The sequence below is a fragment of the Oryctolagus cuniculus genome, chromosome 11 (assembly GCF_964237555.1).
Source record: "Oryctolagus cuniculus chromosome 11, mOryCun1.1, whole genome shotgun sequence".
NCBI classification, from domain to species: Eukaryota; Metazoa; Chordata; class Mammalia; order Lagomorpha; family Leporidae; genus Oryctolagus; species Oryctolagus cuniculus.
Window position 1 is genome coordinate 26,790,281 of NC_091442.1, and position 27,830 is coordinate 26,818,110.

At 58.1% G+C, this 27,830-nt stretch overlaps 1 protein-coding gene and 1 pseudogene across 2 annotated transcripts; both read right to left on the reverse strand.

Annotated features, from left to right (window-relative positions):
* Positions 1 to 2,246: 2,246 nt before the first annotated feature.
* LOC100338729 (calcyclin-binding protein pseudogene) lies at positions 2,247 to 2,937 on the reverse strand (annotated as a pseudogene).
* An 11,645-nt stretch (positions 2,938 to 14,582) lies between these two features.
* On the reverse strand, positions 14,583 to 26,811 carry SLC52A3 (solute carrier family 52 member 3). 2 transcript variants are annotated; one of them, XM_070051426.1, is made up of 6 exons: positions 26,643 to 26,811; positions 21,452 to 21,607; positions 18,265 to 18,987; positions 16,560 to 16,906; positions 15,666 to 15,789; positions 14,583 to 15,353 (listed from the first exon to the last, which is right to left on the reverse strand). In XM_070051426.1, exons 3-6 carry the CDS (start codon positions 18,832 to 18,834, stop codon positions 15,141 to 15,143), a joined length of 1,254 nt encoding a protein of 417 aa, XP_069907527.1. In that variant the 5' UTR covers positions 18,835 to 18,987; positions 21,452 to 21,607; positions 26,643 to 26,811; the 3' UTR covers positions 14,583 to 15,140. The 2 variants fall into 2 exon arrangements, with proteins under 2 accessions (XP_069907527.1, XP_008254403.1); XM_008256181.4 differs by having other exon boundaries at positions 16,560 to 17,065; positions 26,643 to 26,810.
* Positions 26,812 to 27,830: the final 1,019 nt, after the last annotated feature.

Consider the following 27,830-nt stretch of genomic DNA (forward strand, 5'->3'; position numbering starts at 1 on the left):
ATGCGGTTTTGACTCCTGATATTTCTGATTTCTACTGGGTTTACCAGGACAACTCCTCACCGTCAGCCAAGGGGCGTCCATCTGTCTGTCCATCTGTCTGTCTCACTGAGCAGAGAGCCTAACAGAGGGCCCTGCCTTGGACGCGTTTGCTCCTCCTACTGCCGTCACCATCAGCAGGGCTGGCCATCAAACTCCAGGGCCACTTACACGACGTGCCAGGAGTCATCCAGCCCACAGAGACAGGGAGTTGAGCGGCGTTTGCAGGGGTCAGGGGAGGGAGGAACGGGGAGTTAGTACTTAGTGGGCACAGAGTTCCAGCTGCGGGAGACGAGAAAGTTCTGGAGACAGAAGGTAGGGCTGATAACAGCATGAATGGACTCAATGCCATCAAAGTGTAGACTTGAAATAGTTCAAATGGAACACTCTTTTTTTTTTTTTACATAAAAATCTAACTTTATTGAACACAGGAATAGATGGAATTTTGCTAGAACTACACAGAGATGCTGTGTATTCTTGTTAAGTTTTTTTTTTTTTTTTTTTAACAGGCAGAGTGGATAGTGAGAGAGAGAGACAGAGAGAAAGGTCTTCCTTTTTTGCCGTTGGTTCACCCTCCAATGGCCACCACGGCTGGCGCACTGCGGCCGGCGCACCGCGCTGATCTGAAGGCAGGAGCCAGGTACTTCTCCTGGTCTCCCATGGGGTACAGGGCCCAAGTACTTGGGCCATCCTCCACTGCACTCCCTGGCCACAGCAGAGAGCTGGCCTGGAAGAGGGGCAACCGGGACAGAATCCAGTGTGCCGGCGCCGCAAGGCGGAGGATTAGCCTATTGAGCCGCGGCGCCGGCCTCTTGTTAAGTTTATAAACAAATCTATATTCATACACAAATATATTCGAACCTAGATGGGAACATATTTGGTTGGTCTGGTAGTGCATGGCAATACCGTACAACATATACACTGAAGATGGAGGCAGGGCTCAGCCGCTCGACAGCAGCCTTTAAGCACAGGCACAGACGTGGCTTTTATGCAGAAATTCAGGTTTTACTCTTAGGCATTTTCTTACACTGATGTCAGTACAGACAAGCAAATATGTCTGTGGGGAGCAACTCGGACTAGACTAAGTTACTTGAATTAAGACTTATTCTAGGCCGGCGCCGCGGCTCACTAGGCTAATCCTCCGCCTAGCGGCGCCGGCACACCGGGTTCTAGTCCCGGTCGGGGCGCCGGATTCTGTCCCGGTTGCCCCTCTTCCAGGCCAGCCCTCTGCTGTGGCCAGGGAGTGCAGTGGAGGATGGCCCAGGTGCTTGGGCCCTGCACCCCATGGGAGACCAGGAAAAGCACCTGGCTCCTGGCTCCTGCCTTCAGATCAGCGCGGTGCGCTGGCCGCAGTGCGCCGGCCATGGCAGCCATTGGAGGGTGAACCAACGGCAAAAGGAAGACCTTTCTCTCTGTCTCTCTCTCTCACTGTCCACTCTGCCTGTCAAAAAAAAAAAAAAAAAAAAAAGACTTATTCTATGCATCTGCTCTCCCACAATATGGCGCTGGGAGAGGAGTAAACAGCTTCTACACAGCTGCCTCCAGTTCAACCAATAAACTGTAGGACCTGCTCCTGATTGGAGGAGAGCAGCGTACTCGGCGTGTGGGTAGCAGAGTTGGGATTGGTGGAAGAGGACTATAAAGGAGGAGAGAGACAACATGCACCAGGAACATCTATCTGAAGGAACACCTGAGCAGCCCCCGAGAGAGCCGGCCGGCGGTGTGCCACTCCCCCACGGAAGTGGGGAAAGTGGCAGGGGGAGCCGCCCTTCCACGGAGGTGGAAGGGTCGGTAGCCAACCCGGGAAGAACCAGCAGCAAACCCGGGGAGGGCCGAGCAGACAAAAAAACAGCGCAGGGTCCTGTGCCGTTCCTCCATGAAGAGGGGGAGCGACATATGTCTGTGTTCTACCTCATGACAAAAATACAATGTAGCATTCTCATTATGCTTTTTATATTTTACATGAGAATGCGATATAACCCTTTCTGAAACTGAAAGACCACAGAACTGAATGAAACCATCTTTAGAGGAAGTGTTTAATAAGCACATTTTATTTAAATAAATCCTCCAGTAGGAAATGGAGAATTCATTGCCTTTCCTTAAGGAAGGATGTGTGAATAGTTATCTGTCAAAGTTATATATGCACTCACCAACATTCCCTTGTTGGAGAGGTCAGTACTTCCACACACAGTTCCGAAAGGACTTGAGTCTCAGAATTCCAGGTCTCCTTTGGCTTGCTTCTCTCTTGATTCCACCCAGGCTTTATTAATAGTTCGCTTCATGTCATCATCTCCATCTTCGTAAATTTTCTGTAGCACATTCATCAACCCTTCACTAGGATCTGTTTCTGTGTCGTAGGAGGGCTTTTCTTTTTCTTTGCATTCTTTTTCAACCTGAGTCAGGTGGTCCCATCGGGTGCTTTCTGCTTTTTTTTCTACATAAGATAAGAACTGTGTCAGTCTTGCCTTTTTTTGAACTGCCTTCCACAGAGAGAGGTTTCAACAGCTTGTTCACAATCATGGAGTAATTCTTGCCATTTAAGTTCTTTACCGAAAGATCAAACGACCGCTCTGTGAAATGCACCTGCACGTTCGCAGTGGGGACTTGAGGAACTCCAGTTAGAGTAATGTAGATTTTCGCAAACTTCTCTGCTGATCCCACCCGTGATTACTGATTTTCGCTGTGTATCCCGTCGTAATGGGCGCAAGCACAGCGGCTGGCTTTGCCTTGCCAAGAAGTTCTGCTTTGCTCTGTGATTTCTGTTGCATCTTGTTCTTGATTTGTCTCAGTCTTGGATTTTTCTGCTTTAAGGGTATCATGGATTCTTTTCCTAGTAGCCTTTTCCGGCAACGCCTTTACCTCTTCTAGATCTTTCTGTAGCTCTTCCAAAGCCGAAGCCATGGTCCGGCAGGGGCAGGCCCGAGGCCCGAGCTGCAGCTGGGCGAGCGATGGGAACAGGAAACGCTGCCCTGAGCGCGCTCACCCTACGCACGGACCCCGCGGCCCGTGCGTACACAAATGGTACACTCTTAAACAGTGATTTCCATTTCATCTGAAAGGCAGAGGGGTGTGTGTGTGTGTGTGTGTGTGTGTGTTTAGAGAGATCTTTCATCTGCTGGTTCATTCTCCAAATGCCCACAGTGAGGCAAAGCCAGGAGCCCAGAACTCCATCTGGTCTCCCATGTGGGTGGCAGGGGCTCAGCACTTGAGGACCACCTGCTGCTCCCCAGGGGCACGTCAGCAGCGAGCAGAGTAGCCCAGACTCCAGTGAGACACGGATGTCCCAGGTAGCAGCTTAAACCACTGCACCAAACACCCACCCCCAAGTGGAGAATGGTATATTCTTCATCTTTCGCCATAATAATTTAAACACACACACACACACAGCAAGGGGACCCATGTGCCCCTCTGTGGTGTGTGTGTGTGTGTGCGGTGAGGGTGCCGGTGAGTGCGCCTCTCGCCGCCTTGCTGGGAGGGAGCAGTCCCTGCCACACCAAGCAGGGCGCCTGTGAAACCAACACGGAGCTGTAGAAGCTCTGGAACAAGCCCCCCCCCCCCCCCCGAGGCTCGCTCATCTCGTCCGCTGGCCTGGGGGGAGGCAGCCAGCCTGTCCCGGGGGTGCTCAAGTGGCCGGCAGAAGGGCACTGGGCTTCCGTGGTGACAGCCTGCTCCGGTGGACGTGGCCAATCGTGGGAGCCCCTCCTCCAGCCCTGTCACGTCTTCCCATGGCAGAGGAAAGAGCCAGAACCACCACCATGCTGGCTATTGCGGAAGTCCTGGGCCGTGGCTGGAGAGAACAAATGGCCACTGTTGTCTCAGAGTTCTGATGTCAGCTGCTCTAACACAGGGCGATGGGGAAGGGCTCATTACCTATGGCGCAATTTCTCTCGTGCCCACACATGAGCCATGGAATCCTCTCAGCCCCTCCTTTAAGAGGCCCCAGATCCAGACACTTCCTCCCAACCCCAAGGTCACTGCCTGGGGCCACAGCTGCCACCGCCCCTCCCTCCCCAGCAGGTGTTCAGCTCCTGAGGGCAGCCCCACCCCCACCCCACCAGAGGAGTGGCCACACAGAGAGAGTGGTGTCGGGGCCAGGTGGGGCTGTGCTTGTGGCCAGTCACCTCACAGCACCCAGGAGACCACGTTCTCTGTGCAGTTGGGGCCTGACCCTGGCTGAGCCCGTGGGGACAGGAGGTGCAGGGCAGTGTGGAGGCTCGGGGCACACACTCCACAGGTGCAGTCCCAGCTCTCGTGCTTGGCTGTGTGACCTGGAGCAAGGTACTTACCCTCTCTGTGCCTCCATGTCTGCCTCTGTGACATGAGATCACACACACCCCTCATGGGGCCGCCATGAGGACTGCTTAGGACACTGTCGGCCTATGCAGGAGTTACAAGGGAGCTGATGACGTTGATACCACTGTGGGCCTAGATTACATCGCAGCTCTGCCGTGGACATGCTGGGTGACCTAATGCGGGTCACTCTGCCGCTCCCGGCCTCTGGGAGGTCAGGTATAAAAGGCTCCTGGTGCAAGCTTGGTCCTGCACACACGTGAACCTCTGCCAGTGTCGCCCAGGCAAGCCCTCACCTGGCCGGCACTCCTGCCTCTCCTCTGAACCCGCCTCTCTCCTGCAAGACCCTGCTGACCAGCCCCCCAGACATGCCCCTCTCGGCCCCACTTTTCCCCTGCTTCTTGGACTGCAGCGCCACCTGCTGACCAAGTCTACTACACTGCGGCCAATGACCCGGTTCTTACTGGTTAAAGTGTCTTTCCTTCCCTCTGTTCTGCATAGACGGAGGCCACACTGCTTCCAGCGGGGAAGCTGTGGTTAGAATTCACACCCCCCACCTCCACCTGCAGCACCGGCATCCCATATGGGCGCCGGTTCGTGTCCTGGCTGCTCCTCTTCCAATCCAGCTCTCTGCTACGGCCTGGGAAAGCAGTAGAAGATGGCCCAAGTGCTTGGGCCCCTGCACCCACATGGGAGACTGGAAGAAGCTCCTGGCTCCTGGCTCCTGGCTTCAGATCGGCGCAGCTCTGGCCATGACGGCCACTTGGGGGGTGAACCAGCAGAAGGAAGACCTCTCTGTGTCTTTCCCTCTCATTGTCTGTAACTCTACCTCTCAAACAAATAGATAAAATCTTAAAAAAAAAAAAAAAAAGAATTCAAACCCCCTGATGCCGCCACTTTGAACACCTGCAGGCGGCCCTGGGGCACCCTCCCCTCTGCAGGAGAGGCGCTGGGAGCTGAGGCCTTGGGAGATCTTTGGGGCTGCCCAGCAGGGTTCAGAAGGCACAGGACAGCCCTGGGCTGGGAGGCTCAGCCCTGGGTGGAACTTTGCTTCCTACACCCCAGCCTCTCGCAGAACACCCTGTGCTGTTTCTGAAATTTTAAAAATGTATATGAGAGAGAGCAAGAGCGAGTGAGAGAGAGTGAGAGTGAGAGCGAGAGAGAGAAAACAGGCCAGATAGAGAAAAATCTCCCGCCTGCTGATTCGCTCCCCTGAGATACTTCATCCAGGGCTCCCGCGAGGCTGGCAAGGCCCCAAATCCCCCGAGCCTTTACCTGCTGCCATCCTGGGCTCCGCATTAGCCGGAAGCTGGAGTCAGGAGCCAGGGCTGGCCCTCAGACCCAGGGCCTCCCACGTGGGACATGGGCATCCCCACCCACAGCGGCTCTTTAGAAACTCCTATCCCAGCTATGTTGGCTCCCTGACGCCAGAGCCGCGGGTGAGGAAGGAGGGCTCCACGTGCAGGGTGCATGAAGCCGCCGCTCGAACCCCGACAGGTGCGCAGGAAGCAACTGGCTGCAGAAGCCACCGGCCACAGAGCGCCCTCTGCTGGAGGGGCGAAGACTCCTGGACCCCTCCCCAGCAGCTGCTGTCCCTGAAGTGAGACGGCACTGCCTTAGACGTCACAGATGGCCCTGAGCTGCTGGCGCGAGAGGACTCTCAGGGCAGAAAGCTGGGCACCACTTCCTGTCGCCCTGTGAGGATGCAATGAGTTAATTCATGGGAGGCCCTCAGAGGAGCGAGCGCCTGGCTGCAGCAAGCATGGGATAGACTGATTATCGTCCTCACAGCCATTTTCTGGGTCAAGCTTTGCGGCTGTCCCCGTTCTCAGGTGGGGAGACAGAGACTCGGAGGAGCACGGTTACCTGGGGCTCCACACACATACACGGGGGCCGGAGCGGCCTGGGGAGCCTCCCAGAAGGGCACAGAGCGGTGGGCATGGTGTTGTTTTCAGAAGCTTAAAGCCAGACCCAGGGCAGCCGTCCATGTCCGGGGGCCGCTCAGTAAACCCCAGCCCCCCAGGCTGTTACCAGAAAGGGGGTCCCTGGTCCGAGGACGTGGGACCGACGTCAGGACATTCTGCTCAACAAAAAGACCATCCGAGCAAAAAGCTCTGTACCCCACGGGAAACACAGCCAAGGGTCCCACAGCTCCAAGCCCCAGTGCTTTGCGTCTGGAGCCTCATCCGAGCAAAGGAAGGGGAGTTCAGCAATAGCGTCTATTTATAGCAGCTCTTTTCTTTAGGCCCTAGTCTTGTTGCATTTCACAATCACACAGGCTCAGCGAAAGAGCTGGCGTGCAGCAAAGTGTCAAGAAGAAGAAGAAAAATAAACCACCTGAAGCCTCTCCCGCAGCGTTCACTGGGCTGAGTTTGCCTTTCCAGCCGGCCTTCGGTGGCCACGTTCCGTGACTTGGTGTGTGTGTGTGTGTGTGCGTGCATGTTATTCTCAAACTGGAGCTTCTTCCTCGCGCTCCCAAACAGCTACTCCAGATCCAGCCATCATGTCTGCACGCCTGCCAGCAGAAAGAGGGGAAGGGGGAGTGGACAGCCTGCTCCTTCCTTTTCTAAGCGTACAACCTAGAGGTTGCACCTGTTATTCTTGATCAGGTCCCCTTTGGACAGAGTCGCACCGTCATTCCTAGCCACATGGACGCTGGACGCACAGGCTGCCCTGTGCCCCGGGAAAGGTCAAAGGTTCTACCACTACAGGAGAAACAGGAGAACAGATGACAGAGCACCTGGCAGCGCTGTTTTCTGCTTCCTTTTATTCTCTCGATGAGAACACCCTCCCCCAGCAAGAATGGAAGCTCTGTGTTAGGCCACTGAACCCTGCAAGGGGACCCTGGCCAGGCCCCAGAGCCCACTTCCCAAACCGGCGATGCCCAAATGCGAGGCAGAGGATGGCCCCAGCCCATGCCATCTTTTACCCCATAAACATCACGTGAGATTCAGGAGCAGCTGGGCCATTCCAAAACCAGAATGGCAAGATGAGGTGTGGCCAGAGCCCTCTGGCAGGTTCCAGATCCCCGCCGGCAGTTGGTCTTAAAGTGAAGCCGTCCATCCGCACCAGTGCAAGTCACATGTGGCATGTCTTCTCACTGCCAGCAGCGGGGGTGGGGGTGCAGAGGATGAGGGAGAGGCCGCAGGGGTGCATTTCGACTTTTCATTTTTTGAAAAAAAGATTATTTATTTGAAAGGCAGAGTTACAGAGAGGCAGAGAGAGAGCGAGAGAGAGAGAGAGAGAGGTCTTCCATCTGCTCGTTCACTCCCCAGATGGCCGCAATGGCTGGAGCTACACTGATCTGAAGCCAGGAGCCAGGAGCTTCCTCCAGGTCTCCCACATGGGTGCAGGGGCCCAAGGACTTGGGCCATCCTCTACTGCTTTTCCAGGCCACAGCAGAGAGCTGGATCAGAAGTGGAGCAGCCGGGACTCGAACGAGTGCCCATATGAGATGCTGGCGCTGCAGTCGGTGGCTTTACCTGCTATGCCACAGTTGCCAGCCCCTGACTTCTCAACATCCCGTCTGAAGGTGATGAGCCAGGGAGGAGCCTTCACTCCCCGTGACTCAGTTTCCCTGCCTAAAGCCAGTGCTTGCCTTGGACGGAGGCTTTCTTGACCAAGTCATGTGCTTGGAGCCTTGGGTCTCTGGTGCAGAAAGGCCGTGTAAGGCAGAGCCTGGGAGTCCTCAGTCCAGGTCTTGGTTCTGCCACACCCTGGCTGTGTGACCTCAGAGAAGATAATTAACCTCTCTGTGCCTCAGTGCCTCCGTGGGCAAAACAGGACTGACGGTAACAGAAAGCATTTCCTCGGGCAAATTCAATAAAGAAAGCCTTGGAAAGAGACCAGGGCCGGGGGAAGCCCTCAGCCGGTGACTGCAGGGACAGCCCTGTGCCCTGGCTTGGAGCCAACCAGGAAGGGCTGGCCCTGCACAGCCACCAATCCCCAGTCACCATGGTGATCTCAGTGCCATGGCCTGAGGAAGAGCCATCGCCATTCTGTCCCCCAACGCTGCGGGTTTGTCCCCAACACATTCCTGGCCTGCTCTTCCCCCTGGTTTCCTGGGGACCCCCTTCCTGCAGGACCAACCTGTGCGGCCGTGCCTCGGGGTTTCTGCCCAGAGCGGAACCCTGCGTTCCCAGGCATCCTGACGTCATGGCCCCATTGCTGGGGACTCTGGCTGGCTCGCTCCCTCCCCTACTGGGACCTTCACTTCCACAGCTGCGGTGTGGCCGGGACTCCAGGCCGGCACAGGGCCCGTGAGCACACAGGACAGCCGGGAGGGGCTGCTGCAGCTTGAACACACCGCAGGCTTCGTGAGGCACTGTTCGGGGGGTTAAAAAAACCCCCAGTCTCGCGGGGCTGTAAGCAGAGTGGCAGCCTGGCTGGCCTCCGAGCTCAGCCAGGGCTGCTGGGGCTGTGAACCCAGATTTCCCACCCGCGGGGCCACGCCTGGCTGCCGGGGCTCCTTGAGTCTCGCGACAGGTGCTCCAGTCCTGAGCCCTGGCATCTCCCTGGCATCTCCCTGGCGTCTGCCTTGGCTGCTTCTCTCCCCTCACTCCGTCACTGACTGTCCTGCGGGTCTCTGCTCTAGGGCTGCACAGGTAACCCCAGCTTATCGCCCTGTTTGAAAGTCTGTGACCTTTGTTCTCTCAGCAAAGTCCTGTTGGCCCTGTGATGCAACATACATGCGTACTTTCAAATGCTCGTGGGAAAACAGTATTAGAATATGAGTCCAGGGTGGGCACGGGGTGCAGCATCATCAGATGTCACTTGGGTCGCCCACATCCCATCTTGGAGCGCCTGGCTTGAGTCCTGCCTCCTCCTCTTCCTGTCCAGGTTCCTGATGATGTGTCTGCGAGGCAGTGGAAGATGACCCAAGTACTTGGACCGCTGCCACCCACCTGGGAGACCAGGGTGGAGTTCCAGGCTCCTGGCTTCAGCCTGGCCCAGCCCTGGCTGTCGTGGGCTTTTAGGGAGTGAACCAGCGGATAGAACATCTTGCACTATCTTTCTGCCTTTCAAAAGGAACAAAAATAGTACATTTATTCGGGTACAACATTTTTTGATGCAAAAATATATTTTCACAATACCTAGAAGATGCATGTTTTTTTTTTTTTTAATTTTTATTTATTTGGAACACGGAGTTACAAAGAGAGGTAGAGACACACAGAGAAAGAGAGATCTTCCATCTGCTGGTTCATTCCTCAAATGGCCACAATGGCCAGGGCTGGGCCAGGGCAGAGCCAGAGGCCAGAAGCTTCATCTGGGTCTCCCAAGTGGCTGCAGGAGCCCAAACACTTGAGCCGTCACCTGCTGCCTCCCGGAGTGGCAGGGCTGGGTCGGAAGCAGAGGCACTCGGATAGGGGTGTGGGCATCTCGATGACATCGTGGCCGGGTGCCCCCCCGCCGCCGCCAGCCCCCGGAACGTTTTACAGCCTCGCACTCACAGTCCTAGGACTCAGGACTCACAGTCCTAGGACGCGTGCACGTCTCCGCGGAACGTTCTATCTGCCTCTAATGCTTGTTCAGCTTTTCTCAGGGTGTGGCTCTGTGCTGAGCCCTGGGCTACTCGGAGAACCTTCCAGGCTTAGACCCTTCCTGCTGAGCTCAGAGACCTGCAGAGCAAGGATCATGGCTTACAACAAACACATGTGAAGAGCCTGGGACACGTGCAGGCCGCAGGCCACGGGGCTCAAGGTGTGAGTCAAGCCACTCCCACCGGGAGAGGTTCGCCCTGGGAGTCAGAGGGTTCTCCCAGCAACAAAGAGCAGGGCAGGGCAGGAACTGGGCCTGGGTCCAGGATTCCTGGGCAGGGACTGGGCTCGCCCAAACCCAACAGGACCACCCGGGTGAGGTTCCCCAGAGAGCCCAGGTGGGTGGGCCCTTTTCTGGTTCTGGTTTCCGGGCCGCTCTGGGAGTCCCCAGAATAACTGCCCCACAAAGCAGCAAGAGGGGATGATTCCTGGAAGCCCCTGCCTTGGGGCCTGGCTGGCCAGCTCTAAATCAGAGCAGCCACTCCCCCTAGGAGTCTGCTCTCAGCTCCGCCTGCCAGCCTGCGTGGGAGGAGGGTGAATGACGTCCATTGAGCACCAGCTGTTTGCAGGTGCATTACTAAGCACCGTGCACCTGTCAACTCCATTCACCCTGACAGCAGTCCCGGGAGGGAGGTGTGTGAATCATCCCCATGTCCGTGTCCTGCTCGCTGGTGCGTATGAGCTCATGTGCAGCCCGTGTGTGTGTGCCGCATGTGTATGTGCATGTGTGTGTGTGGGTGCGTGTGCCTGCATGTGTGTAATGAATCTTGGAGCGTCTTCCCACTCAGTACAGAGAAATTGTCTTCTTAGGCATGATCTGTTCCAACATCCTTACCAGAAGGTAACAATTGAAAATGCAAATTAAATACAAATTAAAAAATTATAGCCCTTTTCTTACTTTCAAACACTTGTACTTTTTTGCTCTGTCCCTTTAAGATCAATATGCACCTTTTTAAAAATGGAGGCCCTTGTCCCTTTTACCTCCCAGGAGTGTTTACCCAGGGAGCTACCTCTCTAGAATGTCAACATGGAGGAAGAGAGCTCCCGCAGCCGAGCCCCCAGGGGACCAGGTGTGGGACCGCAGGGAGGGGCTCAGGTGCCCAGGGTCTCCAGTTCTAGGATAGGAATCTATGCTTCCAGTGCATAAAGGGCAGCCATGAGCTAAGGACAGCCTCTCCGTGCCCAGGTGAGCACAGTTGCAGCCTGCGAACACGCGTGTACCGGGTCGCACCTGCCTGGCCGCACACGGACACGAATCCCCTTGACTTTCTGGGATGCTCACGGCAGTCTGGTTTAATGAGTCTTCAATGACAAAACTGTTTTCTCTTTTACTTTGGTGGAGGTTTTTACTTTTGTCCTGCAAACCCTTCAAATGTATCTAAGAGGCCACTGCGAGGGCTGGGACAGTAGCCTGGGTGTTGAGCATCGTCCCCCGGAGCCCACAGGTTCCAGGCTGGGCCCCCAGGGAGGGAGTGCCCAGTGGGAGGTTCTTAGGAAGTTGGGGCTGTGCCCTGGAGCCAGCTTTCAGAGGTTTGTTACAAACTCCAGAGTTTGTATACACCCCTCTCTGCCTCCTGGAAGGCCAAGTGATTCTTCCTCATCCCTATGGGCCCTCACCACATCCACTGCACTGTCTGACTTTGACCTCCAAAACGGTGAGCCAAAAGCAATCTCGTTTCTTTCTGTAAACTAGGGATGCCTCGAGCACTACATTGCAGTAATGAAGCATTGGCTAATGCAGCTGGTGGAGTAAACAGTGCACCTGCTGAGGGTGGAACACTGTGCACCAGAGAGAGGGGACAGACACTGTGCACCAGGAGAGATGGAGGGGACAGACCTTGTGCACCAGGACAGAGACAGAGGGGACAGACACTGTGCATCAGGACAGAGACAGAGGGGACAGACACTGTGCACCAGGACAGAGAGAGGGGACGGACACTGTGCACCAGGACAGAGAGAGGGGACGGGCACTGTGCACCAGGACAGAGACGGAGGGGACCGGCACTGTGCACCAGGACAGAGATGGAGGGGACAGACACTGTGCACCAGGACAGAGACAGAGGGGACAGACACTGTGCACCAGGACAGAGACAGAGGGGACGGACCCTGTGCACCAGGACAGAGATGGAGGGGACAGACACTGTGCACCAGGACAGAGAGAGGGGACGGGCACTGTGCACCAGGACAGACAGAGGGGATGGACACTGTGCACCAGGACAGAGAGAGGGGACGGGCACTGTGCACCAGGAGAGATGGAGGGGACAGGCACTGTGCACCAGGACAGAGACAGAGGGGACAGACACTGTGCACCAGGACAGAGACAGAGGGGACAGACACTGTGCACCAGGACAGAGAGAGGGGACGGGCACTGTGCACCAGGACAGAGACGGAGGGGACGGGCACTGTGCACCAGGAGAGATGGAGGGGATGGGCACTGTGCACCAGGACAGAGACAGAGGGGATGGACACTGTGCACCAGGACAGAGAGAGGGGACGGGCACTGTGCACCAGGACAGAGACAGAGGGGACAGACACTGTGCACCAGGACAGAGAGAGGGGATGGACACTGTGCACCAGGACAGAGAGAGGGGACGGGCACTGTGCACCAGGAGAGATGGAGGGGACAGGCACTGTGCACCAGGACAGAGACAGAGGGGACAGACACTGTGCACCAGGAGAGATGGAGGGGACAGACACTGTGCACCAGGACAGAGAGAGGGGACGGACACTGTGCACCAGGACAGACAGAGGGGACGGGCACTGTGCACCAGGACAGAGAGAGGGGACGGGCACTGTGCACCAGGAGAGATGGAGGGGACAGGCACTGTGCACCAGGACAGAGACAGAGGGGATGGACACTGTGCACCAGGACAGAGAGAGGGGACGGGCACTGTGCACCAGGACAGAGACAGAGGGGATGGACACTGTGCACCAGGACAGAGAGAGGGGACAGACACTGTGCACCAGGACAGAGAGAGGGGATGGACACTGTGCACCAGGACAGAGAGAGGGGACGGGCACTGTGCACCAGGAGAGATGGAGGGGACAGACACTGTGCACCAGGACAGAGAGAGGGGACAGACACTGTGCACCAGGACAGAGACAGAGGGGACGGGCACTGTGCACCAGGACAGAGACAGAGGGGACAGACACTGTGCACCAGGACAGAGAGAGGGGACGGGCACTGTGCACCAGGACAGAGAGAGGGGACAGACACTGTGCACCAGGACAGAGAGAGGGGATGGACACTGTGCACCAGGACAGAGAGAGGGGACGGGCACTGTGCACCAGGAGAGATGGAGGGGACAGGCACTGTGCACCAGGACAGAGACAGAGGGGACAGACACTGTGCACCGGGAGAGATGGAGGGGACAGGCACTGTGCACCAGGACAGAGACAGAGGGGATGGACACTGTGCACCAGGACAGAGACAGAGGGGACGGGCACTGTGCACCAGGACAGACAGAGGGGACGGGCACTGTGCACCAGGACAGAGAGAGGGGACGGGCACTGTGCACCAGGAGAGATGGAGGGGACAGGCACTGTGCACCAGGACAGAGACAGAGGGGACAGACACTGTGCACCAGGACAGAGAGAGGGGACGGACACTGTGCACCAGGACAGAGAGAGGGGACGGGCACTGTGCACCAGGAGAGATGGAGGGGACGGACCCTGTGCACCAGGACAGAGACAGAGGGGATGGACACTGTGCACCAGGACAGAGACAGAGGGGACGGGCACTGTGCACCAGGACAGAGACAGAGGCAATGGACACTCTGCACCAGGACAGAGAGAGGGGACGGACACTGTGCACCAGGACAGAGACAGAGGGGATGGGCACTGTGCACCAGGACAGACAGAGGGGACGGGCACTGTGCACCAGGAGAGATGGAGGGGACAGACACTGTGCACCAGGACAGAGAGAGGGGACGGACACTGTGCACCAGGACAGAGACGGAGGGGACGGGCACTGTGCACCAGGACAGAGACAGAGGGGACGGGCACTGTGCACCAGGACAGAGACAGAGGGGACGGGCACTGTGCACCAGGACAGAGAGAGGGGATGGACACTGTGCACCAGGACAGAGAGAGGGGACGGACACTGTGCACCAGGACAGAGAGAGGGACACTGTGCACCAGGACAGAGACGGAGGGGAAGGGCACTGTGCACCAGGACAGAGGTGGAGCAGGGGCTCCGCAATCCCCTGGCTGAGGGAGAAGCGCAGGGGTGCAGTGGCTCACTTTGTCTAAGAAATCCTCTGTGCTTGGATTTGCTGATGCTTCGTAACCTCTGGGTCCACAAACACAGAGGTAACACACTACCTGCAGGATGGATGGGGCAGGAGAGGACAGCGACTTCCCTGTACACATTTCATAGTTAATAACTTTTGTAACATGATTGTAGCACTCGTTTAAAATAAATCAAAGGTGTGTGTGTAGGGGGGTGCACATGGTGGTGGCAGGTGTGTGTGTGTGTGTGTGTGGTGCATGTATGTGTTGACAGCAGGGGTTTGTGGGGTGCACGTGGTAACAGGTGAGTGTGTGGTGCACGTGGTGGTGGCAGGGGTGTGTGTGTGTGTGTGTGTGGTGCACGTGGAGGTAGCAGCTGAGCAGAACAAACCGCTACAGATTTCGCTGGACCAGGCATTTTCAGCACTTGACTCTGCTCAGCTGCGCCCACTAAGCTGATCATATTGATACATTTTCAGGGTTCACACTGGACTTCTTTGAAGGTTTTTCTGAGTATAAAAACAGGGGTTGTCTTTATTTTAAAAAAAAGCAAATCAAAAAGTAAAACAAAATGACAATCACCTCTCCCCCTCCAGGGTTCCCAGTGTCCAGACTGCGGCGGGCGGGGGTGTCCGGGCCCATCCCTCTGTCTCGCAGCAGGACAGCTCTCTCCAGGAGCTGGCGGTGTGGGCGGGATCCGGTGTCCCTCCCCATTGGGAATGGGAGTGCAGGGAAGCCCACCGTTAGGGCCCTGCAGGAGCTGCTCGGTGAGGCTCAGGGAGGCAGCGGGGTGGTGCCCTCCCTCCGCCCTGCAGCCGGCCTAGGGGGTGCTGACTGCCGCTGCTGTGTGGCCGGGGGGCACCGGGTCAGGGAGACTTGCCACGCGCTGGGCGCTTCCCCGTCTGTCCCCTGCCAAGCCCACGAGGTGGGTGCTCTTTATTGCAGCCCATGTCATGGTGCAGACAGGCTGCCTCGACGTCAGTTCCCCAACGCCGCTCTGTGACCTCGGGCACAGTCCCCGGGTGTGGGTGCTGGGGCGGCGCCGGCCTAGGCGGAGCACTGTAGGTTGCAGGAGTCCGCGGACGAGAAGAACCCGAAGACGTTGACCAGCGGGAACATGAGCAGCGCTCCGAGCAGCGAGCCCAGCTGCACCGCCGCCCCGCACCACAAGAGGGCGCTGCGGCTGCGGTCGCGCAGGATCACGCCCAACATCACCTTGACGTAGCTGAGGCAGCCCGCGAAGAGCACCCACGAGACCACCTGCGGGACGGCGCGTGCGGAGTGCACGGTCAGGGGCAGCCACAGCGACGAAGAGGGCTCATGGGGTGACCCGCCGGGCGGAGGGGCGCCCAGGGCCTCCCGGCTCCGTGATCAGGAGCATGTCGTGGGAAGCGGGGGCACTGGGTGGGGGGTGGAGGGGGTGGGGGGGGTGGGGGGGGCTGCACTGTCCCCTCCCCTCCTCCGGGGGCTTCCTGAGATGGCGGCCACCAGGAGGGAGCTGTACCTGGGCACCCTGGGCTAAGGAAGGGGAGGGGGTTGGGAGGGAGGCAGCCTTGCGGGCCAGATACTCACAATGAGGACTTCCCCCGCCCAGTGGCCCTGCATGAGGGGGCAGGGGCTCATCACTGCCATGGCCATGTTGTAGGCCCCAAAGCCGGTGCCCAGCACTGCAAGGACCCCCAGGAACAGCAGAGACCTAGGGCAGAGTGGGGAGGGTAAGTGGGCGAGGTGGGAAGCTTGACCTCTGCGCCAGTCCACGCCAGGGCCATAGGGAGTGGCAAGGGTCAGAGGTTAGACCCATGCGGCTTGAGTGGGTCAGTGTGGCTCCCAGGGGCAGAGCTGGCCCGAATGCCCCTGAGGGTTGAAGGCAGAGCCCCACAGGCCAGGTTCACACCCCAGCTGCAGCGTTTAAGCTGGGAGACGGGTCTCTGAGCCCATCTCCTCACCTGGGGACCAACCAACTCTGAATGGCGTGGCCTCTGGTCCTGCTCCCCCACAAGTCCCCACCTTCCCTCCATGGCTTTCGAGCCCCAGGGGAGATCACCCAGCTTCCCGGCCAGCGGCATCTTCTGTGTATCTATCTCCCCTGGGCTGGGGAGGTGAGCCGGTCTGAGCAGCCAGAGAGGCAGGCCGGGCAGAGGGGGTGGACAGGGGCCACCCGCTCCTCCCCAGGGGCCGAGGCGGGGTGGCTGGCACTCAAGGTGGACCTGCCACACCCTGCACGCCCCTCTGAGCATGCTACAGGATCCCCTGGTCTTGTGCCGGCCCCCATGCTGGAGCAGAGCCGTTCCCACCCTCTGTCTCGCAGAGGCATCCCCAAGGCCCAGAGAAGGGAAGTGACTGCCCCCGCCACCGCACCGCACAGCTAGGGGTGGCAGGGCTGGGATTTGAACCCAGGCAGCAAAGTCCCTGCAGACTGTGATCTTAGCTGCTGCCCAGGTGGCCCAGGGCTGGACGGGGACTAACCTGTTAGGCAGGAACATGGAGAGGAAGCAGGCGAGTGGGTTGGCCATGGAGCTGAGCGTGGCAGACAGGTGGTAGGCGACAGTCCCGTAGCTCAGGCAGGAGTAGGTCTGCACGGCCGGCAGCACGCTGTTGGTGAGGGCGTTGACGAAGGCCACCAGCGCGTAGATGAAGCCCAGCTGAGCGGCCCATGGCGTGATGCACGGCTCCTCTCCGCGCCCTGGGCCTTTGCTGCTGTCCGCCAGGCCTGGCGGGCCCCGGCCCTTCTCGTCCCGCGGCCGGATGGAGTGCAGGGTCACCTCGGAGCTGAGGAGCTCCTCGATGGAGGTCTCGGGGCACCGGGGCCGGCGCTGCAGGAGCAAGAAGGCGACGAGGCAGCCGGCCATCATGAGGGCCAGCAGCAGGAAGAAGAGCAGGGGCGCGAAGCGGGCCGGGAGGTAGCGGCTTTGCAGGTGGCCCGGGGAGGCAGTGGGCAGGGCGGACGACAATGCAGAAGTGCTGTGGGCTCCCTGGGGGCAGGGGGAGGGAAAGGCAGGGTGAGGCACCACAGCCGCAGCAGTGGCCACACAGGATGTGAACTGTGAATTAAGATGAACAGGCCAGGAAGGCCAGGAAGAAAGGGAACCTGGTGCGTGGCGCCCTAGGCCACGGCGGCTCATTCTGTGGTCTCATTTCCTTCTGTGTGCGGTATTTTCCCTCCAGTACTTTCAGACCACAGGGATCCATGGGACGGCCAGGTCAGGAGCTCACTGCCCAGGAACCAGGAGCCTCCTGCTTGGTCTCACGTGTCCTGCTGCCTCAGCACCACCACCCCCAATACGACTCCAGGTGGCCAGGATGGGCTGTGCCACCCCAAAATAGACCTCTGGCATATGGATCACTTGGAGCCGGTTATTTTGAGAAAGTGCAGAGTCAGGAGCAGCTCTGAAAAGCTGCCCTTTTGCAAGGGAAATTTATAAAGGAACTGCTCCTTATTCCACATACCTGCCCCAGGAGGAGAAAGGTGACATCTATCACTTGAGATGCTTGTTATCTGCACAGCAGGATAATGTTCACAGCTTCCCCCCTTCTCTCTCTTGTGGCCCCCCACCCTGCACGAGCCCTGGGCCCCTTCTGCAGCTCAGGGCGCTGTGTGTGCTTGGATCCTCTGGCCCTTCTTTGAGCCTCATGTTTCTGTGGGACTCTCATATGTGCACATGCAATTAACAGGGTTCCTCTAGGGGCGGGCATTTGGTGCAGTCGTTACGCCAGCCCTTGGGACACCCGTGTCCCATACTGGAGTCCCTGGGTTTGAGTCCCAATCACCGCTTCCTGGTGCGGCAGACCTGGGAGGCAGCAGCTTATGGTTCAAATGCTTGGGTCCCTGTCACCCATGTGGGATACTCAGATTGAGTTCTGGGCTCCTAGTTTCAGCATGGCCTAGCTTCCGCTGTTGCAGGCACTTGGGGAGTGAACCAGTGTATAGAAGATCGATCTCTCTCTCTCTCTCTTTCTCTCTCTCTCTCTGTCTTTCTGCATTTCAAATCAAATCAAATAGATAAATACAACTTTTTCAAATGGTGTTTCTGTAGCTGCTCTGCCCTATGATGATTCAATGCCTAGGTCAGCCACAGAACATTCTAGAAGGGTAGAGGGGAGCCCAGGTATCCTTTGCCACACATGTCACCAGGCATGGGGCACTGCAATGGCCCTGGGCAATGCTGGGTACCTGTGTGATGCTGCTGTTCCCGGCAGTCACAGGGCTTGAGGTGCCTGGGCCTGGTGTGTCCGTGACATTGACGCAGACGGTGAGACCTGAGCCCTGGGCGAGCGCCACCAGTGCAGGCAGGAGGCCGCTGAGCCCTTCGCCCACGAAGAAGGTGGTGAGGTAGGAGGCGGGCAGCCGGCTCATGAAGGGCAGGAAGGTGACGGAGGAGGTGCAGTCCACCAGGGCCAGACAGAAGGTGAGGACCATGAAGGCGACGCTGTGCCGGCCGCCCTGCACCCAGGAGGTCACGTTCCAGAGGAAGGCCATGAGGACGCAGGTGACAGTGCCCAGCCCCAGCACGGCCAAGATGACGGGCACCTCGGAGAGGCAGCCGGGCCGGAAGCGGTGCAGCAGGGTGACGAGGAGGGGGCCGATGTTGGCCAGCTGGATGATCACCGTGAGGTAGGAGGGCAGGTTCCAGGCCTCGGGCAGCTCCGTCACCAGCAGGGGGAGCTCTACCCAGAGCCCGTTGATGGCCACCCAGGAGCCCATCCCGAAGGTGCAGACCAGCAGGTGTACGAGGAAGGCCATGGTGGGAGCTCGCCCTGGGCCAGGGGCTGCTGGCGCTTCACCTCAGCCTGCAGTGAGGCTGACAGAGAAGGTCCCCGGTGAGCAGTCTCAGGTTCCTGGCCTAGCAAGCCACGGTGCCTTGGGGCGCTGGGACTTCCCTTATCATTTCCCTTCCTGTGAACACACGGATCTGTTATCAGTTCCTTTATAATTAACCTTTGAGTAGGGAAGGTTTTCCTAACCATGACTCATAAATTCAGGGGCCACAATGGGACAGTCTGACACGGGGACAGTGTTGTGGTGCAGTGGGTTGGGCCACTTCTTGGGACACCGGCAACCCATGTTAGAGTGCCTGGCTCCAGCGCTGGCTACGCCCTTCTGTTTCCGATCCAGCTTCCTGAATTACAGTGCATCCCGGAGGCACTGCCACCCACACGGGAGACCCGAATGGAGTTCCTGGCTCCTGACTTCAGCCTGTCCTAGCTTGGACTGTCATGGGCATTTGCAGAGTAAACCATCAGATGAAAGATCTCTCTCTCTCTCTATTACTCTGTCTTTCAAATAAATAGATAGACAGATAAATCTTTTTTAAAAGTGTGATACATTCAACTGCATAGCTGTTGAAGCACACAAAAGCAAACAAAACACCTTTAACCAACAGCAAGGTCAAAGACAAAGGACAAATCAAGGGAAATATTTACAACACAAATCACAGCCAAAGGGCTCACTTCCTAATTCGCAGTCTTTAGAAGAAAGAACAAAAAGACCCAACAAAGAATGAGCCACGGAGGCCAGCATTGTGGCTCCATGGGTCAGGCCGCAGGGTGGATTGCCGACCTCACATCGGAGAAGCCTCTCTGCCTCCCAGCCAGCTCCCTGCTAATGTGCCGGGGAAGGCCCGGGAAGAAGGCCCAAAGGCTTGGGTCCCTGCACCCACAGAGAGACCCGATGGTGTTCTGGGCTCCCGGCTTCCACCTGGCCCAGCTCCAGCCAGTGTGGCCATCTAGGGAGTGAGCCAGAAGATGGAAAAACCTTTCTTTGTCTCTTCCTCTCTCTGTCACTCTCCCTTTCAAATAAGTAGCCTTAAAAAAAAAAAAAGTGAGCCATGGACATGAACAGTTCCGAGGACAAAGCCCAGAGAAGCCCTAACCTTTGAAGAGGTTATCGCCTTCATTCCCAATGGTTAAAGGGCTGCCCGGTGCCCCTTCTCACCCCCACGAGGGTGTCCTCAGTCCAGGGCCACCTGCCGTGGGTAACACCACTCAAGCACAAGATCATTCTTCATTGTGGCCGTGGTGGTGACCATGAAACATGGGAAACTGCCTGGTGGCCGTCAGCGGTGGAGGGGGTCGGGAAAGGGGTCCCTTCCTGCTGGACTACCCCTGACGCACAGGACCAAGGAACGCCCGGGAGCCCGCAAACATCTTCCCGCTGATGGGGAAATCTCTCGGGCTGTGCCGGGAGGTGGGCAGCGCCAGGGCGGCTGAGAGTGTGGCCTCCTTGCCCGTATTTACATAAAGCAGCCCCCGCAGCTCGCCAGCAACTGCTGTGTCTCGGCAGCACGTGGTTTTCAGCCGTGAGCCGTGGGAACACACTGCCCGGGACGGAAGTGCGGTTCCCTGCAACCAACCTCAGGCTGGCGCTCTTGCTCCTGAAATGCTAGAGCCCTCGGAGCCCACCCTGCAGCCCCTGTCCATTTGCTGCCGTCCCGGTGGCCGGTGTCACCCACCCACCTGTGACTCTCCTCCCCCTACCTGTAGTAGGAGCAAAACTCCGAGCGCGGCCAGGAGGGAGGCTCCGCAGCTCGGCCCCTGGGCTGGACCCCGGCTCTACCATGGTGCAGCTGGGTGCCCTGGGACAGGTGACTTTGCTTCTCCGTACTTCATTTCCCTCACTTGGAAACTGAGGATGAGGATTGTACGGGCTTCTGGTTTTGAACGAGATGTAAGTCTGTGGCGTAGCAGGTAAAGCTATCGCCTGTGACACCAGCATCTCATACGGGCGCCGGTGAGAGTCCCGGCTGCCTAGGAAAGCAGCACGTGCGCCCCTGCCCCAGCGTGCGAGACCTGGAAGAAGCTCCTAGCTCCTGGCTTCAGCCGGGCCCAACTCCAGCCACTGCAGCCATTTGGGGAGTGAGCAAGCAGGTGGGAGATCTCGCTGTTTCTCCCTCTTCCTCTGTAACTCTTTCAATAAATAAAATGAATCTAAACAAGCAAACAAACTACGAGGGTTCTAAGGTTGCACACAGGAAGCGCTCCCCGAGGGCTGGCTGTTATCCTAAGAGGACAGGTTTGAACTCAGTCACTATCTTCCAGTGTGTCTGACTACAGTTAAAAAAGGGCAGCAGTTGCCTGGGAGGGTACCCAGTGGGATCCCGAGTGACACCTGCGCCATTTCAGAGACAAGGCCAGCTGGGCTGGTCACCTCCTCCTCTGGAGGAGGACAGCCCCCGCCCCGGGGGTGGGGATGGAGGGGTCTCCCTAGGTGAGAGGGGGGACCAGAGCAGGCTCCTGCAGTCCCTGGACCGCCCAGGCGAGGCCACCTCTGTCTCTAACTCCATTCCTCCGTCCAGCACATTCGAACCCCCACCTCCCAGCCCACTCCTGACCCCTTGGCCATCCCTCAGCGCGGGTCCCACCTGTAGAGCGAGCGGCTGCAGCCCTGCCTCCACCTGCGCTCCGCCGCGTCCCTTCTCGGGCCTTCCCCGGGGTCACGGGAACTCCGTCCTGTCCCTCAGCAGCTTCTGGGGCTGACCGGGCAGGCTAGGCCTGGCTCTGCGCCTGCGCGGAGGACCCTGGGGAGAGAGGGGAGCCCCATGAAACAGCCACTCCCCCTCCCCCAGCTTTGCCGGTGCTGTCCGATTCACTGGGCGCGCAGCCTGGGCGTCCTAGCATGGGCCGCACGCTCCCTTCTCTTGAGTGGGTGGAGATGAAGCCCCCGCGGGCAGGGCCTGGCCTGGTAGGCATCGGCCTTCATTGAGCCGGGCGTTTGTAAATCGGTAACTCTCCGGCCAGGCCAGGCCAGGCGGCTCACACGCTGTTTTAGTTTGCTCAGTGTTTTAAACAATTAGTTATGGCCGCCATTGTGGTGCAGTGGGTGGAGCCTTTGCTTGCAATGCCAGCATCCCATATGGGAATGCTGGTTCGAGTCCCGGCTGCTCTGCTTCTGATCCAGCTCCCTGCTATTGTGCCTGGGAAAAGCAGCTGAAGATGGTCCAAGTGCATGGGTCCACATGGGAGACTCTGATGGAACTCCTGGCTTCTGGTGTTGGCTTGGCCCCACCCTGGCTGTTGTGACGCGCTGCCTTTCAAGTGAATGAATGAATGAAGAAATAATTCAATATTAAAATCTGCAGGTTGAGAGCTGACATACAAATTCAAGGCTTCTGAGGAACATTTTGGAAGCCCTGCCACACAGACCTGCATGTCTACACCCTCTTTAACTCCGCCCCCACTCTGGCTGCACCCCTGAGCAAGCCTGTGTACCTCTACTGTTCTCCTACCCTGCTGTCTGGAACTGAGATGAGATGCCGAGAACTCCAGCAGCCATTTTTTACTATGAGAGGGGTGGGGGACTGGCAGGAGACTGGACCTCTGGGTATTTTGTAGCTTGCCCTGAACTATTTTGCTCGTTTCTTTCATGTTGCTGTTTAGGTTGCAAATAAGCCTCTGTCTTTATATATACATATATATATTTATAAATATATATATATATATTTAAAAGGCAGAGTTACAGCGAGAGAGGGAGGGATCTTCCATATGCTGTTTCACTCTCCAGATGACTGCAATGGCCAGGGCTGGGCCAGGCTGAAGCCAGGAGCCTGGAACTCCATCCAGGTCTCCCACATGGGTGCAAGGGCCCAATTGGCACATTAGATGGGAGCTGGATTGGAAGTAGGCCAGGGCCCAAACCTGCACTCATGGGATGGCAGCACTGCAGGCTGTGACATAACTCACTGGGCTACAGCACCTGTCTCGTCCCCCACAGTTAAATGAACAACAGCGGAGCATCGGCTGAGTGTGCAGGGGACACCTGTTCCAGGATGCACCCGATTGAGCAGTAACTGAAGCCTAGTGAATACATTCGCCTGCTCCCCTTCCCATGCCCTTCTTGGAAACTCAGTCTTGTTCCAAACAGGAGTTGATTAAAACTAACATCTAACCCAGGTTGCTGTGTAAACTCCGGAAGACACTCAAAGGTTACAAGCAACCTGAGGGCAAAGTCTTCCAGGGAAAGGCAGAAAAAGGAAGAGCGAGAAAGAGGACGGAGGGAGGGACAAAAGGGCTCTCCAGGTGGAGTTTGGAGCTGAAAGGATACAGTGAGACCCCATACAGCCCCGGGGGCGGGAGGAGTAGGGGCAGCATGGGGCGTGCAGGGCGCAGGCGCAGCAGCAACAGGTGTAAAATACACAGGGTGGAGGGGAGCGGGGAGCCTCGTGCCTAGAGAAGGGGCCGAGGAATGCTTAAGGGAGGAGACGGTCGGTCGCCCTTGTCATGGGAAAGCCTGTTATTAAATTCACGAGCACGGTCGGCGTGGCATCCAGTTCCACACCGACAAGCCCCCCTAGCTTTCCTGCAGAGGCTGGCTGGGGCTGGGGCGTCTGTGTTGCCCCCGTGTACAGTGGCTCCCAGGCACTGGAGCCCCAAACACCCATTCCCCTCCGAGCCGAGGTCTCTGGGTTCTGACCCGGGCACCACCACAACTGTGCAAATTGAAAGAAATGATTTACATGGATGAGCGCCGCCTGGCCCCTCGTGCCCTGCCTGGCTCACTTCCGAGTTACTTCCTCCTCTTCAAAAGTGCCTGCAGCCCTGGGCCTGGGGGACGCACTGAGGAGCAGCCCTCAGTGACACTGAAGAGAGGGGCCCTGGGCAGAGGCCTGGCTGATTCCAGGAGCCCGTGCTTTATAGGTGGGAATGCCCGGGAAAGACGCCCCCCCACAAGGCTCTGTCATTTCTATTCCTGGGACTTTGCAACTCCCGCTCACCGTATCAACGCAGTGTGGTGGGCACTTACTATGTGTGGCCCACACTGCCTGCCTTGGGCATCTGCAGGAAGCAGTCACTAGCAAAATTAAAGAAATGGCAAAGAAGGAAGGAAGTAGGGGCGTGGCCTGTGTCTGGGGAAAGAGGGATTGGGGGAGGGAGCTGGGAGTGGGGAGGGGGGCTAAGAGGCAGCTGGGGAAGGCGCTTGCAGCAAGGAGCCGGGTGCTTGTAGCATGGTCCCCACAAAGGCCCTGTACCATGACACCTGCCTTCCGCCCATCAGAAAAAAGTCATCGCCCCAAGGACATAGCAAGCTGGATCCCCCTGGAATGCAGCGGGGGCCATAAACAGCTGAGGAGCCAGGCTCTGGTGCCAGACCGGATTCACCGCAACGCGGCTTCACAAGAAGACATTGCTTAACTGGTCAGGTCAGCCACGTTTCTCAGCTGCTTCCCAAGGGAACTTCCATCTACTGATCTGCAGGCGGACCCCGGCCCTAGAACCCAGGTAGAGACCCGGGTGATTGACAGGCGCTCCCTCTGTAAGCTCCCGCCCCCTGCTCTCCCTGGAGCCCTCTTGGGGGACTTTATGTCTCCATAAAATCAGCTTCCGCTTGGCTCACCGACCCTCGTGGTCCATGTTGTCGCTCCGAGCTGCCATGAGACAAAACCCACCGGAAATTCCTGCCACGCTGGGGTGGGGCCTCGCCTGTCTGGTCCCTGTCTGGTCCCAGAGAGAGATCTACTTGTTGGCAGGGACAGCAGGAGGCCGGCGTGGCTGCAGCCGCGGGGGGGGGCGGGGGGGGGGGGGCTGCGGGTGACAGCTTGGGTGTTTGCTCTACAGAGCAGCTCTCATTTAATTTTTAACATGCTGCCTGTCAAGAGGAAGCTCCTGGGAGCCAGGGAGGAAGCAGGAGGGAGGCCTGTCTCTGCTTAGGAAGCTGTTGCAAACACCCTGGGGAAAAGGAGGGGACCACAGCAACAATAACATTGCAGCCATCGTGTCCCTGCTGCGGGCGGGCCTGGAGCTAAACTTCACCCACCTGATCCCTCCGAAGTCACAATGGCAGTATGACCACGTCCATTTTACAGATGGGGAAACTGAGGCTCAGACAGGGAACGTGGTTCACCTGGGGCCGTGCAGCTGAGAGCTGAGATTGGAGCCTGAGCTTGCCTGACTGTGGGCCCGGCCCTCCTACTCAGTCTCAGAGAGGCCTCAGGGTGCTGGGTGCAGGAGAGGCTGTGGGAGAAAGCCCAGGAGACGTAAGAAAGACTCCAAGCCCAGACTTGACCCTTGCTGCCATTTGGGGAGTGAAGCAGCAGTTGAAAGATTCTTTCTCTCTCTCTCTCATCCTGCCTCTCAAATACATAAATAAATCTTTAAATAAATAAGTAAAGTCTCCAAGGCACCTGCTCCCCAGCCATCTGTGGTTATGGGAGACCCAGAACCAACCCCAGAGGGGGCTGGCTGTGATGGGCGGGGCAGGCGGGGCAGGGGGAGCCAGCTTGGCCGTGCCTTCCGCATTCTTGCATCAAAAGTCAGCCCTGGCCCAGAAAGAGCCTCAGGGACTGGGAGCAGGGCTCTGCTGTGGGCGTGGGCTGCACCGTCTCCTCCCCACCCCTGCCTTGCCTTGACCATTGGCATTCTAGCAGGTTCCACACCCCGCCCTCCCCGCTTCACAGCTGCACCGTATCATCAACACCAGTTCAGTTACAGGAGCTTATCTGTCTATCAGCTGAGTGAAATCCCCGGTGCGCAGGGCCCTGTCCTCTCCCCCACTGCCCAGGTGGCCATCTGGCTTGCCAAGGGCTGGGCCACCCGACCCCCGAGCTCCATGGCTGGCTTTTCATTCTGCAGGGATAAGCCGGCAGCTGGCAGGCGCCAAACACGTGGGCCAGGCTGCAGGGAGCCTGCTCAGCCACGTGGGATGCGTCAGCCAGGTTGGTCCCTGGACACTGCTAGCTGCAGCCTGAAGCCAGACACATCCTGCTTTGTGTCCCTTTGCCCTGTGTCCCAGGCTCCTGGAGACCCCGGCGAGTCCCCCAGGCTAAGGACTGGCTGGGGTGGGTGGGCTTTGGCTGAGCCAGGAGGCAGGAGGTGCCAAACAAGGAAAGTGGAAGGGGAGACGGGGAGGCAGAGACAGAGCTAGAAACAGAAATGGGCAGAAGGGAAGACAGAGGGACGGAGACAAAGACAATGGGGCCGCGAAGGCAGGGGAAGGCCTGGGCGTGTGGAGTCCAGGCCTGCTGCTCGCATCCACTTGCACAAGGGGTCTCCCAGCCCTCCCGCCTTGGACCTCAGAGTCCCCCGGAGAAGTCACCCCAACTCAACGGCCCCTGGCACAGATGTGGGGAAGCCAGGCGTGGAGCAGAAGTGATGCCGCAGCTCCCTGCCCACCCCACTGTCGGGTGGCGGTGGCGCCATCCACACCTGTGCCCACCCGCTGCGTGACCTCAGCCCAGCTGCTCAGCCTCTATGGGCCTTGAGTTCTCCAACTGCCAATGGTCTGGGACTTCCTGGGCGTGGGAGGAGGAGATAACGGGAGCTCAGGCCGGCCTGCCAGGACAGTGAGTTCTCATCCCCCACCCCTCCCTCCCAGGGCCAAGGAGGGGCTTCCCCTCCCACAGGACTGACCTTGATGGAGCAGCCTCCCCCAGGCCACTCCCCTCGCCTCCAGATCATCCCAACCCTAGTGCCAGGCTGGGAAGGCTCCAGCCCCAACCTGCCAGGGGTGGCTGCCCAGGGATCCCGTGGCGCGCAGATGCAGCCGGGCAGAGTTCGGCGGGGGCCAGAGAGCCGGCTCAGCCCGTCCCGCAGGCCAGGTGCCCAGGGAGCCTTTCTTACCTGTCCCTCTGTCCTCTGCTGACCCAGCAAAACTCGGGGAAAGTCCACGGGCTACTTGCTGTCCCAGACAGGTGCCCCACCTCGGTGCCCTATGCTCCCAGCTGGCAGCCAGCACCTGGTGGCTGCAGCTGCGCCCTCACAGGCCCGGGCCGCCCCGCTCTGCCCACTTACCTGCTGGTCCTGTTCCCCAGCCGCTCTGCATGGGAGGGGCCAAGGCGGCTGGGTTAGTAGCGAGCTGTCCCCGCCCCGAGGAGGGGAGCGGCAGGCGGAGCCTACTGTGTGCTCCGTGGGAGAGGGAGTCACCTGATCTGCTGCTTTCTGCTTGCTGAAGATGGACCCCCCAGGTGGCAAGGAGCTGCCAGGCCTCTGGCTCCGGCCCTGTCTCCATTCCTGTCACAGGCTGGGCGCTCCAGCAGCTCCAGCAGTTTGGAGTCTTCGTTTTTTGTTTTTGTTTTTTTTTTTTTTTTAAAGAATTTATTTGTTTATTTATTTAAAAGTTGGGTTACACAAAGAGAGGAGAGGGAGAGGGAGAGGGAGAGAGAAAGAGGTCTTCCATCAGATGGTTCACTCTCCAAGTGGCTGCAACAGCCGGAGCTGTGCTGATCCGAAGCCAGGAGCCAGGAGCTTCTTCTGGGTCTCCCACACGGGTGCAGGGGCCCAAGGACTTGGGCCATCTTCTAATGCTTTCCCAAGCCATAGCAGAGAGCTGGATCAGAAGTGGAGCAGCCGGGACTCGAACCGGCGCCCATATGGGATGCAGGTGGCAGCTTTACCCACTATGCCACAGCGCCGGCCCCAGTTGTGGCTCACTTCTGTTTCAAGTCTCCCAGAGCACCTGATGGCATCGGAAGCTGTCAATGCAGTTTTCGGTCCCTTCCAGGGAGAAATGCAGTCCCTCTCCCAGGGCGGCTCCAGACCCTGCTGCAGGAGCAGGGTCAGCTGCATTTGAAAAATTTACTTATTTTCATTTTATTTGAAAAGGAGAGAGACCTAGATCTTCTGTCTACTGGCTCACTCCTCAAATGCCCCTGGCAGCAGGGGCTGGGCCGGGTTGAAGCCAGGGACTCGAACTCAATCGGGGTCTCCCACGTGGGTGGCAGGGACTCAGGAGTTTCAGCCGTGACCTGCGGCCCCCCAGAGTGTGCATCAGCAGGAAGCGGATTTGCAGCAGAGCCCAGATTCTGACCC

Excerpts from the sequence above, each read along its gene's own strand:
- SLC52A3 (XM_008256181.4), bottom strand. The coding sequence starts at position 18,834 with ATGGCCTTCCTCGTACACCTGCTGGTCTGCACCTTCGGGATGGGCTCC. Across the intron at positions 17,066-18,264 it reads GGAACAGCAGCATCACACAG|GGAGCCCACAGCACTTCTGC; the intron begins GTACCCAGCATT and ends CCCTGCCCCCAG. Across the intron at positions 15,354-15,665 it reads GGGCGGGGGAAGTCCTCATT|GTGGTCTCGTGGGTGCTCTT; the intron begins GTGAGTATCTGG and ends GCCGTCCCGCAG.